Source organism: Labeo rohita, chromosome 25, assembly GCF_022985175.1.
Source record: "Labeo rohita strain BAU-BD-2019 chromosome 25, IGBB_LRoh.1.0, whole genome shotgun sequence".
NCBI lineage: Eukaryota > Metazoa > Chordata > Actinopteri > Cypriniformes > Cyprinidae > Labeo > Labeo rohita.
In genome coordinates this window covers 24,630,420-24,646,368 of record NC_066893.1, presented here as the reverse complement: position 1 = coordinate 24,646,368, position 15,949 = coordinate 24,630,420, and the positions used below count along the sequence as shown (strand labels likewise).

Here is a 15,949-nt window from a genome sequence, read left to right as displayed (position 1 = left end):
TGACTTTTTATCTCACAATTTTTTTTTATTTTTCTCACAATTCTGACTTTTTTCCTTTAACTTCTAAAAAAAAAAGTTAAAATTGTGAGCTATAAACTCAAAAATGCGAGAAAAAGTCTGAAAAATAAAATGTTATTGCGACTTTTATCTCACAATTCTTATTTTTTTTCTCGCAATTCTTGGTGTATTTATTACAGTTTGGACTTTGAACTTCTCAGAAAAAAAGGAAAATTGTGAGCTTTAAACTCACAAATGCAAGAAAAAGTAAAAAATACAAATCTGTTGGTGACTTTTTTACTTTTTTCTCGGAATTGATATGCATTTATATTTAAATGTTTGTATTTATATTTTTAGATTTATATTTTTTCCTCGCAGATTATATTTCAGAATTTTGACTTTTAATTTCAGAATTGCGAATATATATATTTTCTGGGGTTTAAAATAAAAAAGCCATACAGCATAAACATAGACACAGTCATTTAGTACTACATCTTGAGTAACATTTTAAATTAGCCTCATAAAAAAAATAAAAAGTATCATAAACCCACGATATATGACTTAGAAACAAATCACCTTTCTTTAGATACATTTGTTCACTAGAAATTATGCTTGTTTGTCCTGATCAGTGAGAAAAGTGTCCATCCTGAGAAGAGCGGTTGTTATTACGTGACATTGCCGATTATGTCCAACATATGTGGCAACATTTAAAGTTTTTATTTTTAAAAAGGGGGACCTTATTATTTGGACTAACCCACATGACCAATCAGAGACGGTATTCTGGGTTTTCGCTCCGCCCACTCAAGTCATTTGACTCCGCCTCCTTTACGTCCGCTTCGATGTAGGAGAAGAGCAGAAACTTTAGCGCTTGTAACAGGAGCACATAACAAATGTTCGATATATCAGTAAGTACTAACATAAAACGTTATTATCGTAAAACTTGTTTTTATTGAATGTGTAACAATGTTCCTTTGACTGTCAAAGTAAGACCGCAGTTTTCCTTTTGCATTGGTAAAGCTTTTATTGTTTATTGTGTTTACGACGGTCAAAGTGTAATTGTCACGGGTTTAAATGACACCTGCAATAAAAGTATGAAGCGAAACTCACAAAATCATCATTTCATGACTATTAAACACATTAATAGTACTGAATGTTGTTCTGGATGTATATATATATATATATATATGGAAATATTTATAGATTTGCTGACCTTGACATAGTCATGAGGCTCTCATGAGGGGGATTTTCTGTGATATATTTTCCTGTTTTATGTTTGTCTTGTCACATGATGATGAATAGATTTCGTGCATCTAGGTTACACATCCCATCCTTCCCCATATGTGACCCTGGAGCACATAAAGGTCAATTTTTTAAAATTGAGATTCATACATCATCTGAAAGCTTAATAAATAAGCTTTCCATTGATGAGTGGTTTGTTAGGATAGGACAATATTTAAGAAACAACTATTTGATCATCTGGAATCTGAGGGTGCAAACAAATTAAAATATTGAGAAAATGGCCTTTAAAGTTGTCCTTAGGAATGCATATTACTAATAAAAAATTAAGTTTTGATATATTTACGGTAGGAAATGAACAAAATATCTTGATGGAACATGATCTGTACTTAATATCCTAATGATTTTTGGCATAAAAGAAAAATCGATCATTTTGACCCATACAATTTATTGTTGGCTATTGCAACAAATATACCCGTGCTACTTATGACTGGTTTTGTGGTCCAGGGTCACGTATTTTCCATGTTTTTCTTTTAGCAGAAAGCAGAATTGGCCAAAAATGACTTCTGATCCTGTCGACCCGTATATCTTCACTTCTGACACTTTGCCCTCCGACCCTCGCTTCATGCCACCGCTGGCCAACGGGCTGCTGGGATGGAGAGTGTTTGATCCAGTTATGCATATGGGCGGGGTTTATAATGGTGAAGGCGGGACTTGTCACCGCGGCAACATTCCCTGTCCTCTGGCAGTTCAAATGAAGACGGCAGAAGTGGGACAACACACGTACAAGTTAGACATGCAGTCAGGTTAGAATACATACGCACACAAACTTGCGTGTACTGTAACACTGCATTTGATTTTACAATACAAGACTCTTTCTTTCTGTATCAGGTGTTTTCTCTCATACCGTGGTCACGCCTCGGTTTGAGGCCGCTCAGGTTTTGTATGCTCACCGGCAGCAATCAAACCTCCTGGTCATGGAGGTTCTCCTCAAACGCTCTGACACCAGTGCTGAACCAATCACGATTCAGCTAGAAAGTTCTTTCAAACCCCAAAGTGATGACATTGTTTTCCAGAATGCACCGGACTACAAGGGTGGGAGGTACTGTTTTTTTTTTGGCAAAATTTTATTCTGAATTGTAATGTATGACAGCGTTTATAGTGCCATGTAAAAAAACATATAAAGTAATAATATTTTGAGAATGAAGTCAGTTTTACAAGAATAAAGTCATGGCAATATGAGATTAAAGTTGCAATATTTTGAGAATGAAGTCGTAGCATTATGAGATTAAAGTCGTAGTACTTTGAGAATACAGTCGTAGCAATAATATTTTGTCAAAATTTTAAAACATTAATAAATATAAAATTATTAATAAATATTAATTATTCTCAAAATACTTTTACTTTAATCTCATATTGCTGACTTTATTCTAAAAATATTGGGACTTTAATCTCATCTGGCTAATTTTTAAAATATTGCAACTTTAATCTCATAATGCTAGGACTTTATTCTCAAAATATTGCAACTTTATTCTCAAAATATTGCAACCCTAATCTCTAATACTATGAGTTTATTCTTAAAATATTGCAATTTTATTCTCGAAATATTGCGACTATAATCTCATAATACTATAAATTTATTCTCAAAATATTGCGACTTTAACCTCTTAATACTATAAATTTATTCTCAAAATATTGCGACTTTAACCTCTTAATACTATGACTTTTTTTCTCAAAATATTGTCATTTTAATCTCTTAATACTATGACTTTAATCTCATATTGCTATGAATTTATTCTCAAAATGTTTGAACTTTATTCTCAAAATATTGCAACTTTAATCTCTTAATACTATGAGTTTATTCTCAAAATATTGCGACTAATCTCATAATGCTAGGACTTTATTCTCAAAATACTGCAACTTTAAACAATACTACGACTTCATTGTCAAAATATTACGACTTTAATCTCTTGATACTACAACATTTTTCTCAAAATATTGTGACTTTAATCTCAGAATACTATAAATTTATTCTCAAAATACTGCGACTTTAATCTCTAAATGCTACGACTTTAATCTCATATTGCTACAACTTTATTCTCAAAATATTGCGACTATAAACTCAATACTAGGACTTTATTCTCAAAATATTGCAACTTTATTTTCAAAGTATTGCGACTTTTACCTCTTAATACTATAAATTTATTCTCAAAATATTGCAATTTTATTCTCAAAATATTGCGACTTTAACCTCTTAATACTATGAGTTTATTCTCAAAATATTGCAATTTTATTCTCTTGATACTAAGACTTTATTCTCAAAATATTGCTACTTTAATCTCTTAATACTATGACTTTAATTTCATATTGCTACAACTTCATTCTCAAAACATTGCAACTTTAACCTCTTGATACTGTGACTTTTTTTCTCAAAATATTGTCATTTTAATCTCTTAATACTATGACTTTAATCTCATATTGCTACGACTTTATTCTCAAAATATTGCAACTTTATTCTCAAAATATTGCAACTTCATTCTCTTAATACTATGAGTTTATTCTCAAAATATTGCGACTTTAATCTCATAATGCTAGGACTTTATTCTCAAAATATTGCGACTTTAAACAATTAATACTACGACTTTATTGTCAAAATATTATGGCTTGAATCTCTTGATACTACAACATTTTTCTCAAAATATTGTGACTTTAATCTCATATTGCTACGACTTTATTCTCAAAATATTGTGACTTTAATCTCATAATACTACGACTTTATTACCAAAATATTGCGACTTTAATGTCATATTGCTATGACTTCATGCAACTTTAATCTCGTATTGTTAGGACTTTATTCTGGTAACTTTGACTTTATTCTCAAAATATTATGACTTTAAACTTGGAATCCTAAATTTATTTATTTTATTTTTTTTTTACATGGCACTAAAATGGCGTCATAGAAATTGGAATTGTTTTTGTATTGATTTGCATGCTGGATGGCCATCACAATATGTATCAAGTTTAGTAATGGCAAAATTTGTATCTGTATTCATTTAAAACCAAATGTGGGTGAGGCTTAAACTAGAAGTTTGTCTAAACTACATGAAAAACCCACTTTAAGTGTAATTTTGTTCCCTTCATTGTTCACATATAGCAAATATGCCTTGTATAATTCATAAAATTGTGTATTATTTTTTATGACAAAATTTCTATAAATGTCTTTAAATAATTAAACACAACAATAATAATTAAAATAATAGAAAATTATATATAGAATATTAAAAAATATTAAGTATAAATATTAAGTGTAACATATTATAAAAATATTGCTTATATATTATTAAGAAGAAATGTTGAGTAAAAGTAGGAGGTTTTTAGTACAGTACATTAACAGTACAGTCTTGTGTGACCTTTTTTCCTCTCTCTCTTCAGGCATATTTTTGGACAGACCGTCTCGTCTGAGGTTCCTGGAGGAATCCGTCCATTTGTGCACCTGATATGGACCCCCATCGCATCCACTCTTACCCTTCCACCTGACCAGAGCCAGTCCAGCTGGGTTTTCCTGGTTGCCGTTGCTGGCAGCGATGAGAGCGTCCGGTCGTGTTATGATACCGGTTTGGGGCTTATTGATACTGGTGACTTACGTCCCTCCCACCTGAAGAACTGGGCGGAGCTTTGGAAGGGGAGCAGCATAGAGGTGCAGGGATCAGAGAGCCTGAACCGTGCGTTGATTGGCTGCATGTTTTATCTCCTCAGCTCGTTCTCATCTTTAAGTGAAGAGGCAAATGCAGCATTTGAGTTTGGAGGCGTCAGTCCTGGAGGTTTGTCAAATGGGAGTAAAGAGGAGGATTACCATGGCCATGTGTTCTGGGATCAGGTGAGTTTAGCATAGTGTAGTACCCAACATGTTTGAAAACTCTTTTAGGATGTATGAATATATTTTTTTTCTCTGTGTGTCTCTCTGGCTCCCCCCGCAGGACACATGGATGTACCCCGGAGTTGCCCTCTTTTATCCCAGACTGGCCAGGGCTGTACTGAAATATCGTGTAGCAACGATAGAAGGTGCCCGAGCAAACGCCCAGCAGATGGGCTACAAGGTAGAGTGGGTACAGTGGGTAATTGTCCTTGAATTATCTGGAGCTTTATATACTCTTATATTAGTGACAGTTTTTCTACCCATTTAATCAGGGATTGAAGTTTGCATGGGAGAGCGCGGTAACAGGCCGTGATGTTTGTCCAGAGGACATTTACGCAGAGCAGGAGCTGCACATCAATGGAGACGTGGTGCTGGCTTTCCAACAATACTTTTATCTCACACAGGTACAGATGATACACACACAAACACTGTACACCCAAGGCAAAAACACATTAGAACATCATTGGTGTCTTATCTGTCACACAGGACCTGGGAATGTTCAAGGAAGGACGAGGCAGTGAGGTGGTGTGGGGCATCGCTGACTACTGGGTTTCACGGGTGACGTGGGACCCTACTGACCAGAAGTACCATATCAAAGGTAAACAGTGACATCATCAGTCAAGAACAGAGTTAATATTGTTAACTAAAACTAAAAGTTTTTAAAACATTCTTGTTAACTAATAAGGCTAAAATTAAATACACATATTAAATGAAAAACTTTAAAAGAAAATTACACCTACGTAAATAGTGATGAAAGCACATAAAATTTTTAACTAAATTGTAAAATATAAAGTATAAAAATAACACTAAAATAACTGGTTATGACAACATCAAGTCAGGCATGCATTCACATACTTGAAATGATGAATAAAGCAACATATCGTTTTGAATTTACTCAATATTACACTACGCTACGTTGTTTTGAGTTTACATTTTTATGGTAAGTACAAGGTGGGACAAAAAAGAATAAAAAAGTATTAAAAAAAATAGAACTGAAATAAGTTTAAATAGAAGCACAAAAATAACAAAATAAATAAATATCTAAAAATAAATCAAACCTCAAAAAAACAAAAACATGACAATTAAAAAATACTAAAAATTAAACTAATATTAAAATGAAAACTGAAAAAGAATGGCGGGGCAGTGAGGTGATGTATATTAAAGGGGTCATCGGATGCCCATTTTCCACAAGTTGATATGATTCTTTAGGGTCTTAATGAAAAGTCTCTAATATACTTTGATTAAAAATTCTCAATGGTTTTGTAAAACAACACCCTTTTTACCTTGTCAAAATCAGCTCTGCAAAAATCATCTCATTCTGATGGATTGTTCCTTTAAATGCAAATGAGCTCTGCTCACCCCGCCCCTCTCTTCTCTCTGTGGAATGATGATCTTGTTTACATTAGCCACGTTTAGCCGCTAAACTTGCTAACTACCACGTTATAAGGAAAGGCGATCGCAAAGATTCATAAAAAAACACTTATACTCACTTCTGCTGTAAGTGAAGCTGGATCATGAATGATTCGCACGAACATAGACGGATATATGTAGATCGGGAGGCGCATTCCCTTCACAAACAAACGTAATCTACTGCATCTTCAGCAGCTCAGATGTCGGGAGTAAATGACGACCACTATGTTCATTATTACATCCAGCAACACAACACCTCAATCGCTCAATTGGAGATATTCTTGTCTAACTTACATCCCTGCTTTGGCATCAAAACATGGAAAGTAACTGGACTGTGACAGCTGGTCTAAGGTAAGAGCTCATGTCAATCAACTATTGTGGGAGCGGCCTCTGTCGGTGTGACGGCACGGTTCGATTTGAAAAAGGGGATATTATTTTTACAGATTAATTAAAAACCACTCCAAGGATTTTTATCATTATAGAGTAGATTTGTACATACACTGCCAACACACATTAATGTTCAAACAACATGAAAAAGTGAACTTAGCATCCGATGACCCCTTTAAAATAAAATATTAATAAAACCTGAAAATATTAGTATACAAAAGCTAAAGTCTAAAAAAAAAAAAAATTAGTAAATAAATAATACTAAAATAACACTGGTCATGACATCATCAGTCATGCATGCATTTAAATACTTTAAAATAATTACAAATAATTTTTTAAGTAACATGGAACTTTTTGATTTTGCACAATATTACGTCATATTACTTTTTAATGATTTATAATGTTTTGTGGTGCATTCAAGGCTGGAAACAACAAATGCATGAATGAGTGAGTGAATGAATGAGTAAATGAATGAATGAATGAGTACATGAATAAATTAATGAATGAGTAAATGAATGAATGAATAAATGAGTGAATGAATGGATGAATGAGTAAATTAATGAATGCATGAATAAATATAAATGAATGAATGAGTAAATGAATGAATGCATGAATTAATAAATGAATGCATGAACGAATTAATAAATGAATGAGTGAATGAATGAATGAGTGAATGCATGAATGAATGCATGAATGAATAATTGGGTAAATGAATGAATGCATTAATAAATGAATGAATGAGTAAATGAATGAATACGTGAATGAATAAATGAATTGAGTGAATGAATGAGTAAATGAATCAATGCATGGGTAAATAAATGAATGGACGAGTAAATTAATGCATGAGTAAATGAATGAATGCATGAACGAATTAAAAAATTAATGAATGATTAAATGAATACATTAATGAGTAAATGAATGAATGAGAAAATGAGTGAATGAATGAATGAGTAAATGAATCCATGAATGAATGAATGAATGAGTAAATAAATAAATTATTGAATGAATGAATGCATTAATGAATAAATGAATGAATGCATGAACGAATTAATAAATGAGTGAATGAATGAATAAATGAGTGAATGAATAAATAGGTAAATAAATGAATGAATGCATTAATGAATGAATGAATGAATGAATGAATGAGTAAATAAATGAATGAATGAATGCATGAACGAATTAATAAATAAATGAATGAATGAATGCATACCAAGTGTAATGCTGTATTAGAACCAGTTAAAAACAACTTGCCAAGTGTTGATGTTGTAAATCACGTTTTCATTTTGTTTGTAAGCTGCTTTAAGTTTTTGTGTTGTTTGTCCGTTAGGTGTGATTCCTCCTGATGAGTATTACTTCACTGTTGACAACTCAGTGTTCACCAATGCTGTCGCCCAACGCAGGTGTGTATTTGTGTGCATAATCACTCATACTTAGGGTCAGTGATTTGAACAATCCCCTAACCCTAAGTACTAAACTAAGTACAAACCTACAATTTTCACCTGGTGGATCATAAAACAGCCAAAACTCCCATATTGATTACTGAGAAAATTGGGAGTATTTTCAGAACTAGCAGACATGATGCAACTTTTCTGATGTTTTCTTGTTTAGTCTTCAGTTTGCCATCGAGTTGTCCGGTCTGTTAGCGCACACGCCTCCTCCCGCTTGGCAGGACGTTGCTGATAAGATCAAAATTCCCTTTGACCCGGAACTGAAGTATCACCCAGAGTTTGACGGCTACAAGCAAGGTTAGACGCCCTCATCAGCTTCATGCTCATGTTGTACAAATCATTATATTCCCTGATTTACCTTTCAAAACAAAGACTCTTCTTACATTTTTTTTGTCAGTTTTTGGTTTAATGCCTGAAATAAGGTTTGTGGTAAACACAAACTAAAGATATTTTCACCTTGATAACCTTGATTTCACAATGTTATTTTTTTGTACGTAAAATGTTTTTTTTTGTTTTGTTTTTTAAGAAAAGAGTTCATGTATATTTGACTTCTTTAAAGAACTCTAATATTTCATTTGCTTTTAAAGCTCTTCTGTGGTGTATAGAGGATTTTCTTAAGGTATTCTGAAGGTACTGCGGCTTTATATTCCACAGGAAATAAGGTCAAGCAGGCAGACGTAGTGTTGCTCGGATACCCGCTGGCCATGTCCATGACCCCAGAGGTCAGACACAATGATCTGAAAACATATGAGGCCGTCACGGATCCACTCGGACCGGCCATGACATGGGTAAGTCACACACTATGCCTCAACCATCATGCTCTGTGTGGGGTGTGTGTTTCTATTATTATCTTTTTTATTCCAGTTTTTGTTGCACACTATATTTTGATTAAGATTGGGCAATAAGTGTACATAAGTGTCTGGATGTGTGTGTCTGTTCATAGGGCATGTTTGCGTTGGGTTGGCTTGAACTTGGAGAGCCTGAAAAAGCCCAAAAGCTTCTGCAGAAATGCTTCAAAAATATCCAAAAACCATTTCAGGTACATTCTGCCCCTGCGTTATGCATACTAGCAAACTTCTCATCAGTGCTGGTTATTTTTAAAAAGTAATTAGTTATATTTACTAGTTACTTCTCACAAGTAGTAACTGAGTTACATCATTAGAAAAGTAACTAATTACCAGGAAAAGTGTTTGAATATGTCAAATAACTTTTTGCCCCAAAAAATGTTTGAATAATATTTAAATGAATTAAATTTTTATTTACCCAATATTAAATATGTTGAATAATATTTAAATGAATTAAATTTTTATTTACTTGTTAATGAAAAAAATAATGCCGTTAGTAACGCCATTTTATTTATAACGCTGTTATTCCCAACACTGCTTTTCATACAATGTTTGCATACTATTTACCTTATTTTTGCAGTATACAATTTGTATGAAATGCGTAATATACAAGATAAAAATGAAATCAGTTGTGTTGGTGTAAAATCAGTTTCACTCATAAATTGCTATTAAATTGCACAAATAATTTCAAAGAAACGGTGAGTATTGAAATAAATGTTAAATTTTGAAGTAGAAAAATTAAAATAGTATTTTTTTGTAAAAAGTACTACGATTATTTTTTTTCTGAATTAGTGGAATATAAGTATGCAACCATATGTATGGAATACTGTATCCCACAATCCAATGCAGAATGTGACCTTGCTTTTTCAGTGTGGTAAAATAAACTTAAAAAAAAAGAGTAAAAAAAATTCTAAAAATTGCATTCAGTTTAAAAGTTAAAAACTGACATCAAATTTACATTCAATAAAAAAAATACTGTCCCACACACACAAATCATTTGTTATAGAAACTTGTTTCCATCACAAAAAAAAAAATCTCATAATTTAGACTTTTTATTCTTGGAATTTATATCTTTTATCTCACAAGTTCTGATCAATTTAGAAAAGTCAGAATTGTGAGAAAAAAATGTATATAATTTATAAATACCTTTTCATCGTTTATTTAGATTTTTTTTCTTAGTATTGCAAGTTCATATCTTGCAATTCTGAGTTTATATTATGAGATAAAAGGTCACAATTACCTTTTTATTGTTTTTTACTAGGGCAGTCAGTTTAATGCGTTAACTTAATGCGTTAATTAATTATGAAAAAATAACGCATTTAAAATATTTTAACGCAGTTAACGTGCTGGCCCCGCCCCCAAATCTGTACATCATCTTATATTTCATATAGTTGACTATAGTCTATAACAGCAAATGCAGTTATGTACTAAAATTCAAGATATTAGTGCAAAAAATGCCCCTGTATGTGTTTTGTCTCACAGGCAGCAAGAGCAATATGACACGAGTACTGATTTTGTCCCGAGCTTAAATGTGATTTTATACAACAGTTCAGTAAATTAGAAGTTGATATTGTGTTAATTTAAACACAATATTATGTGTTTTTGCTCAGTTTTGCACAGAACATATTACCTTTGAAGCCATTGCAGAATTGTTGCGCTTCTCTGAGCAACACAGCAGTGTTTAATTTCTGAATGAATCCATTTTTTGAAAGAATCGTGTGAATCAATGATTCAAAGGCCCATTTATAATAAGAGCCATTTGCTTCATTCCTAAACGCCGTTTAGTTTCTTATTTAAAGTATCATTTCATTAAAAAAAAAAATAAATGAATAAAAATAAAAACATTAAAGAGAAATTTTTAATTCTGTCATCATTTACTCACCCTCATGTCATTTCAAACCTTTCTTTTGTGGAAAGAAGTTATTTTGAAGCCTTTTGGTAACAAAGCTGTTTTGGTTACTGATGACTTTCAAAAAAATACTGAGATATTTCCCAAATTGGCTTATTTTATGTTCCACAGTTTACTTTAGGCAGCCGCAGCCTAAATGTTTATGTGTAATAAATTTGATGTTGAATTAAATAAAATATTTCTTTCTAAAGCTACAATTTGCAATGTCTACATTATACATTCTCAACTGACACAAAAATAGCTTTAAATAATCTTTTGTGGGTATTTTCACTGTTAAATTTATTTTGCGGTTAATTAGATCAATGAACCGAAACATCATGTAATTAATAAGATTGAAAACAGCTCTATTTTTACCCGTGGCAGAAAAGGGCTTCCATGTTTGTAGGTGTGTAAGATGCAAGTACAACTAGAAAATATATAAATTCTGCACACTACTCAATTAAATTTACATTGAAAAAACTTGGAAACTGTATGCAACATAATGACATGCATATGTAAATATTTAAAGGGATAGTTCAACCAAAACTGAAAATTACCCCATGATTTACTCACCCTCGATCCATCCTAGGTGCATATGACTTTCTTCTTTCAGACAAATCATAGTTATACAATCATAGTTATATTAAAAAACGTTCTAGGTCTTCCAAGCTTAATAATGGCAGTGAATGGGTGGTGAAGTTTGAATAAAGTGCACTTTATTGGACTTTAAAATCTCAACACCCATTCGCTGCCATTATAAAGCTTGGAAGAGTCATTTTTTAATATAACTCTGATCGGATTCGACTGAAAGAAGAAAGTCATATACACCTAGGATGGCTTGAGGGTGAGTAAATTGTGGGGTGATTTTCATTTTTGGATGAACTATTCCTTTAAAGCAATATACTGTACATATTACACAATATGTCTATCATCTATTTTTCGAATCTTCGTGCAGGTATGGAGTGAGGCGGCTGATGGCTCTGGGTGTGTGAACTTCCTCACCGGTATGGGCGGCTTTCTGCAGGCGGTGATGTTTGGCTACACTGGCTTCAGGTGACAAAATCACTGCTAACTTGAAGAGACAGTCACTTGATCGCATCCAGACGTCACTGTCTCATACCTGTCCTGTGTTGTTTAGAGTGCAGAAGGAGCATCTTGCCTTCGCTCCGTTGCTACCACAGGAAGTTGAAGCTCTCAGCGTGAAAGGTGTGAGTTATCTTGGCAACAAGATGGACTGGTCGATAAAGAGTGCAGAAGTGAGCGTTTTAGTGAGGAAGCCTACAGAGGGGTCTGGGAGTCAGGAGCCGTCTACTCTTAAAGTTGTCTTGAATAGTGGAACTACAATCCCACTTATTCCAGGTAATAAATTATACATTTAAATAAACAGCAATAAACGGAAATGAACAAACCAACAACAATTAATTGTAATTAGTGGTGTTTGCTATGGCATGTTATTCCTCTAGAATAAATCAATTGGTTTAATAAATTGTTATCCACAGGACAGTCAGTGACATTTCCTCGGGAGCCGGGTCAGATCCGTAAAGTGAATTCCAGTTCTTACTGCTGGCCTCTATGATGATCCACAACCAAAAACACTTCATCAAGACTCGAATAAAATATTTCTACTTCATACCTTTTATATTACAAAAATACTACATTTTACTGTAATAATGTACTGTAATAATGCAAAATATATGAATTATTATTGTTACATGAATCACAGTATACTCTAGAAAAAGTATTTATAATAAAAGATTTTAAAAAGTAATTTTTTAAAGGTTTTTTATTTTAGTTTTTTTTATTTTGGTAAATTATTTTACTTTTTTATTCTGGTAATTTCTACTTTTATAACGCAAAAAAAAAAGATTTGTAATAATTGTTAATAATAATAATATGTATTTATTTATTATTTGTTATGTTTAAGTATTTTATTTAATATATATTTATTTTATAATATACATTTATTATTTAATTTAATATTGATAACCTTACTGTAATGTTATATTTGTCTAAAAATGTTATGTAATTTTCTTCTGACTGCATTTTTTTTTGCCTTTTTATACCATTTTATATCCATTTGAATGTTTTTATTATATATAGAATATTTAAAATAAATATTCTATATATGTTTAAAAATTCAGTCATATACAGAATATTACAATATTTAAATTAAAACAAAAAACTAATTTACATATTTAAATATCATTTTTTATTTTGGTAATTTATGCTTTTATAATCCAAATCCATAATAATATTTGTAATAGTAGTTAATAATAATAATAATAATAATAATAATTATTATTATTATTCATTTATAATTATTTTTTAATAATTGTATATAAAAGTAATTTATTTAATAATTAATATTTATAACCTTATTGTAATGTTATATTAGTTTAAAATGTTTTGTAGTTTTCTTCTGACTGCAATTTTTTAAAATTCCATTTTATATATTCTATATATGTTTAAAAATTCAGTCATATACAGAATATCAAAGTATTTAAATTAAAATAAAAAATGTAAATATTGAAATATCATACTACATTTTTTATTTAGGTAATATCTGCTTTTATAATCCAAATCCATAATAATATTTGTAATAATAGTTAATAATGCTAATAATAATAATTATTATTATTCATTTATTTATAATTATTTTTTAATAATTGTATATAAAAGTAATTTATTTTAATAATTAATATTTATAACCTTATTGTAATGTTATATTTGTCTAAAATATTTTGTAATTTTCTTCTGACTGCAGAATTTTTTTTTTTTTGCCTTTTTATACCATTTTATATCCATTTGAATGTTTTTATTATATATAGAATATATTAATTAAATATTCTATATATGATTAAACATTTGGTCATATACAGATTATTAAAATATTCTAAATATATTAAAATATAATTGAAAAAAAAAAAATATCATACTACATTTTTTATTTAGGTAATTTCTGATTTTATAATCCAAATCCATAATAACATTTGTAATAATAGTTAATAATGATAATAATAATAATAATAATTATTATTCATTTATTTATATATTTTTTAATAATTACATATAAAAGTATTTTATTTTAACTATTAATATAAATAACCTTATTGTAATATATTCGTCTAAAAAGGTTTTGTAGTTTTCTTCTGACTGCAGTTTGTTTTTGCTTTTTTAAATACCATTTTATATATATAAAATAAATTACTTCCTTTGGATATCATACTAGGATTTATTTAGGTATTTCTGCTTTTATAATGCCAAAAAAAAATCATAATAATATGTTTAATACTTGTTAATAATTTATTTATTTTAATTATTTGTTAATCATTAATATTGATAACCTTATTGTAATGTTATATTCGTCTAAAAATGTTTTGTAGTTTTCTTCTGACTGTATTTTTTTTGGCTTTTTTACCATTTTATATTCTTTTGATTTTTTTAAATCATAGAATATTTAATTTACAGAGTTTTAAGGCTTTAAGGAATAAAATAAAAAAAAAACACAAAACTTTAAAACATCTTGAAGAAATCTACATTTGCGTGCTGATCGAAAATCACGTCCGCTGTCGAGCGTAGTTTCGTGCTACGTCGTGTTCTTTCGGTAATTTCCGTTTTGATTCGGTAATTTCCGCTTGCACTCCTTCCTGTGTTGTTGATCCCCGTCCTCAGTAAAGGCACTCGGAGGCCATTATCCTGCAACCATTTTCTTTTCTTTCATACCCGAGGAAAAAAATCGTTTAAATAAATCCATTATTTATTCATGCGAGCTGACTAGGTGCTTGTTGGACACATGCACGTTTCCAAATCGTGAGGGACGCGCACCTCGCCTCGACAATCCTTCGGATAATTTCGGCTGCTTTCGTGCGCCGCTGTTTTGAAATGGACGCGACTGAACCGGCGGCGAAAGCACTCGAGCTGGGCGACGCGTCTGAGAGCGCGTCTGCGGGAGAGGCGGTGGGTTCGGATACCGAATCGGAGGCCGAAGTCGCCACGATGACTGTGATGGGAGAAGCGGGAAACATCGACATCGCCGAATCCCTGCCGAACCCGGACGATGCCGAAACGGCGTTTGCCGGTCAGTGTGCGCATGTGCCTCAGCTGATTTTGTGTTCATAACGAATAATTGATTATTGATTACACTGAAAATCGATTTCAGTGCACATTATACGGTCTTTTAACCCGGTATATATTTAATTATCTGTTTTCACTGATTAGCATAAGGCTTGTTTAACCAACGGTAATATTATAATCTGTGGGGAAACAAACAATTCTCTTTACATCAAACTCTTAATGCTTTTCTTCAGCAAGGACGCATTAAATTAATCAAAAAGTGATGCTGAAGACGTTTGTAATGTTACAAAATAGTTTTTATATAGAATGGCAATAAACATTGATAATAATTTAGCAGCAACGGTTTCTGAAGAGTCATGTGACACCGAAGACTGGAGTAATGATGCTGAAAATTCAGCTTTTCATCGCAGAAATAAATTACATTTTAATATATATTCAAATAGAAAGCTGTTACTTTAAATTGTAATAATATTTTATATTTTTGTAACAATTTTTTTATTTTTTTATTATTATTTTTTTTTTTTTTTGCAGAGGTGACAGCCGTCACTGTTGGGGACGTCCAGAGTTCAGATGACACTGTGTTCACATCCACAGTAGCCACAGCAGCGTCCATCCCTGAACACGTGCTTGTAAGATAAAACACATCTCCTTTCAGACTCTCGATGGCCAACTTTAAACCTATGAATGATTTAATGTTCAAAATCTTGACATTGACAATATAATTATGTTTGTGCAGAATACATTAAAA

At 31.5% G+C, this 15,949-nt stretch overlaps 2 protein-coding genes across 13 annotated transcripts in view; both read left to right on the top strand.

Moving 5' to 3' along the window:
- The first annotated feature begins 792 nt into the window (after positions 1-792).
- On the top strand, positions 793-12,900 carry pgghg (protein-glucosylgalactosylhydroxylysine glucosidase). 2 transcript variants are annotated; one of them, XM_051099122.1, is made up of 14 exons: positions 793-902; positions 1,771-2,039; positions 2,125-2,335; positions 4,666-5,110; positions 5,211-5,330; positions 5,422-5,553; positions 5,636-5,747; positions 8,274-8,346; positions 8,555-8,691; positions 9,049-9,182; positions 9,338-9,433; positions 12,083-12,180; positions 12,266-12,486; positions 12,627-12,899. In XM_051099122.1, exons 2-14 carry the CDS (start codon positions 1,793-1,795, stop codon positions 12,701-12,703), a joined length of 2,103 nt encoding a protein of 700 aa, XP_050955079.1. In that variant the 5' UTR covers positions 793-902; positions 1,771-1,792; the 3' UTR covers positions 12,704-12,899. The 2 variants fall into 2 exon arrangements, with proteins under 2 accessions (XP_050955079.1, XP_050955080.1); XM_051099123.1 differs by having other exon boundaries at positions 822-902; positions 1,774-2,039; positions 12,627-12,900.
- Positions 12,901-14,708: 1,808 nt separating this feature from the next.
- deaf1 (DEAF1 transcription factor) overlaps positions 14,709-15,949 on the top strand; it is a 30,637-nt gene continuing 29,396 nt past the window's right edge. For 6 of the 11 annotated variants that reach the window (XR_007825732.1, XR_007825731.1, XR_007825733.1 and 3 more), the window contains exons 1-2: positions 14,711-15,205; positions 15,733-15,830. Coding sequence is in view for 4 of the 11 variants with exons in the window: in XM_051099129.1 (XP_050955086.1) it covers positions 15,010-15,205; positions 15,733-15,830 (294 nt within the window). In the remaining 7 variants the exon portion in view is untranslated. Of the gene's footprint in view, positions 15,206-15,732; positions 15,831-15,949 lie in introns of all 11 variants that reach the window. The other 5 variants (XR_007825734.1, XR_007825737.1, XR_007825735.1 and 2 more) reach the window with 1 other exon arrangement.

Bases quoted from the DNA above. Each gene is read 5' to 3' on its own strand.
- pgghg (XM_051099123.1), top strand. From the start codon at position 1,793: ATGACTTCTGATCCTGTCGACCCGTATATCTTCACTTCTGACACTTTG. The intron at 2,040-2,124 runs GTTAGAATACAT...TTTCTGTATCAG, and splicing joins CAAGTTAGACATGCAGTCAG to GTGTTTTCTCTCATACCGTG. The intron at 5,331-5,421 runs GTAGAGTGGGTA...CCATTTAATCAG, and splicing joins CCCAGCAGATGGGCTACAAG to GGATTGAAGTTTGCATGGGA.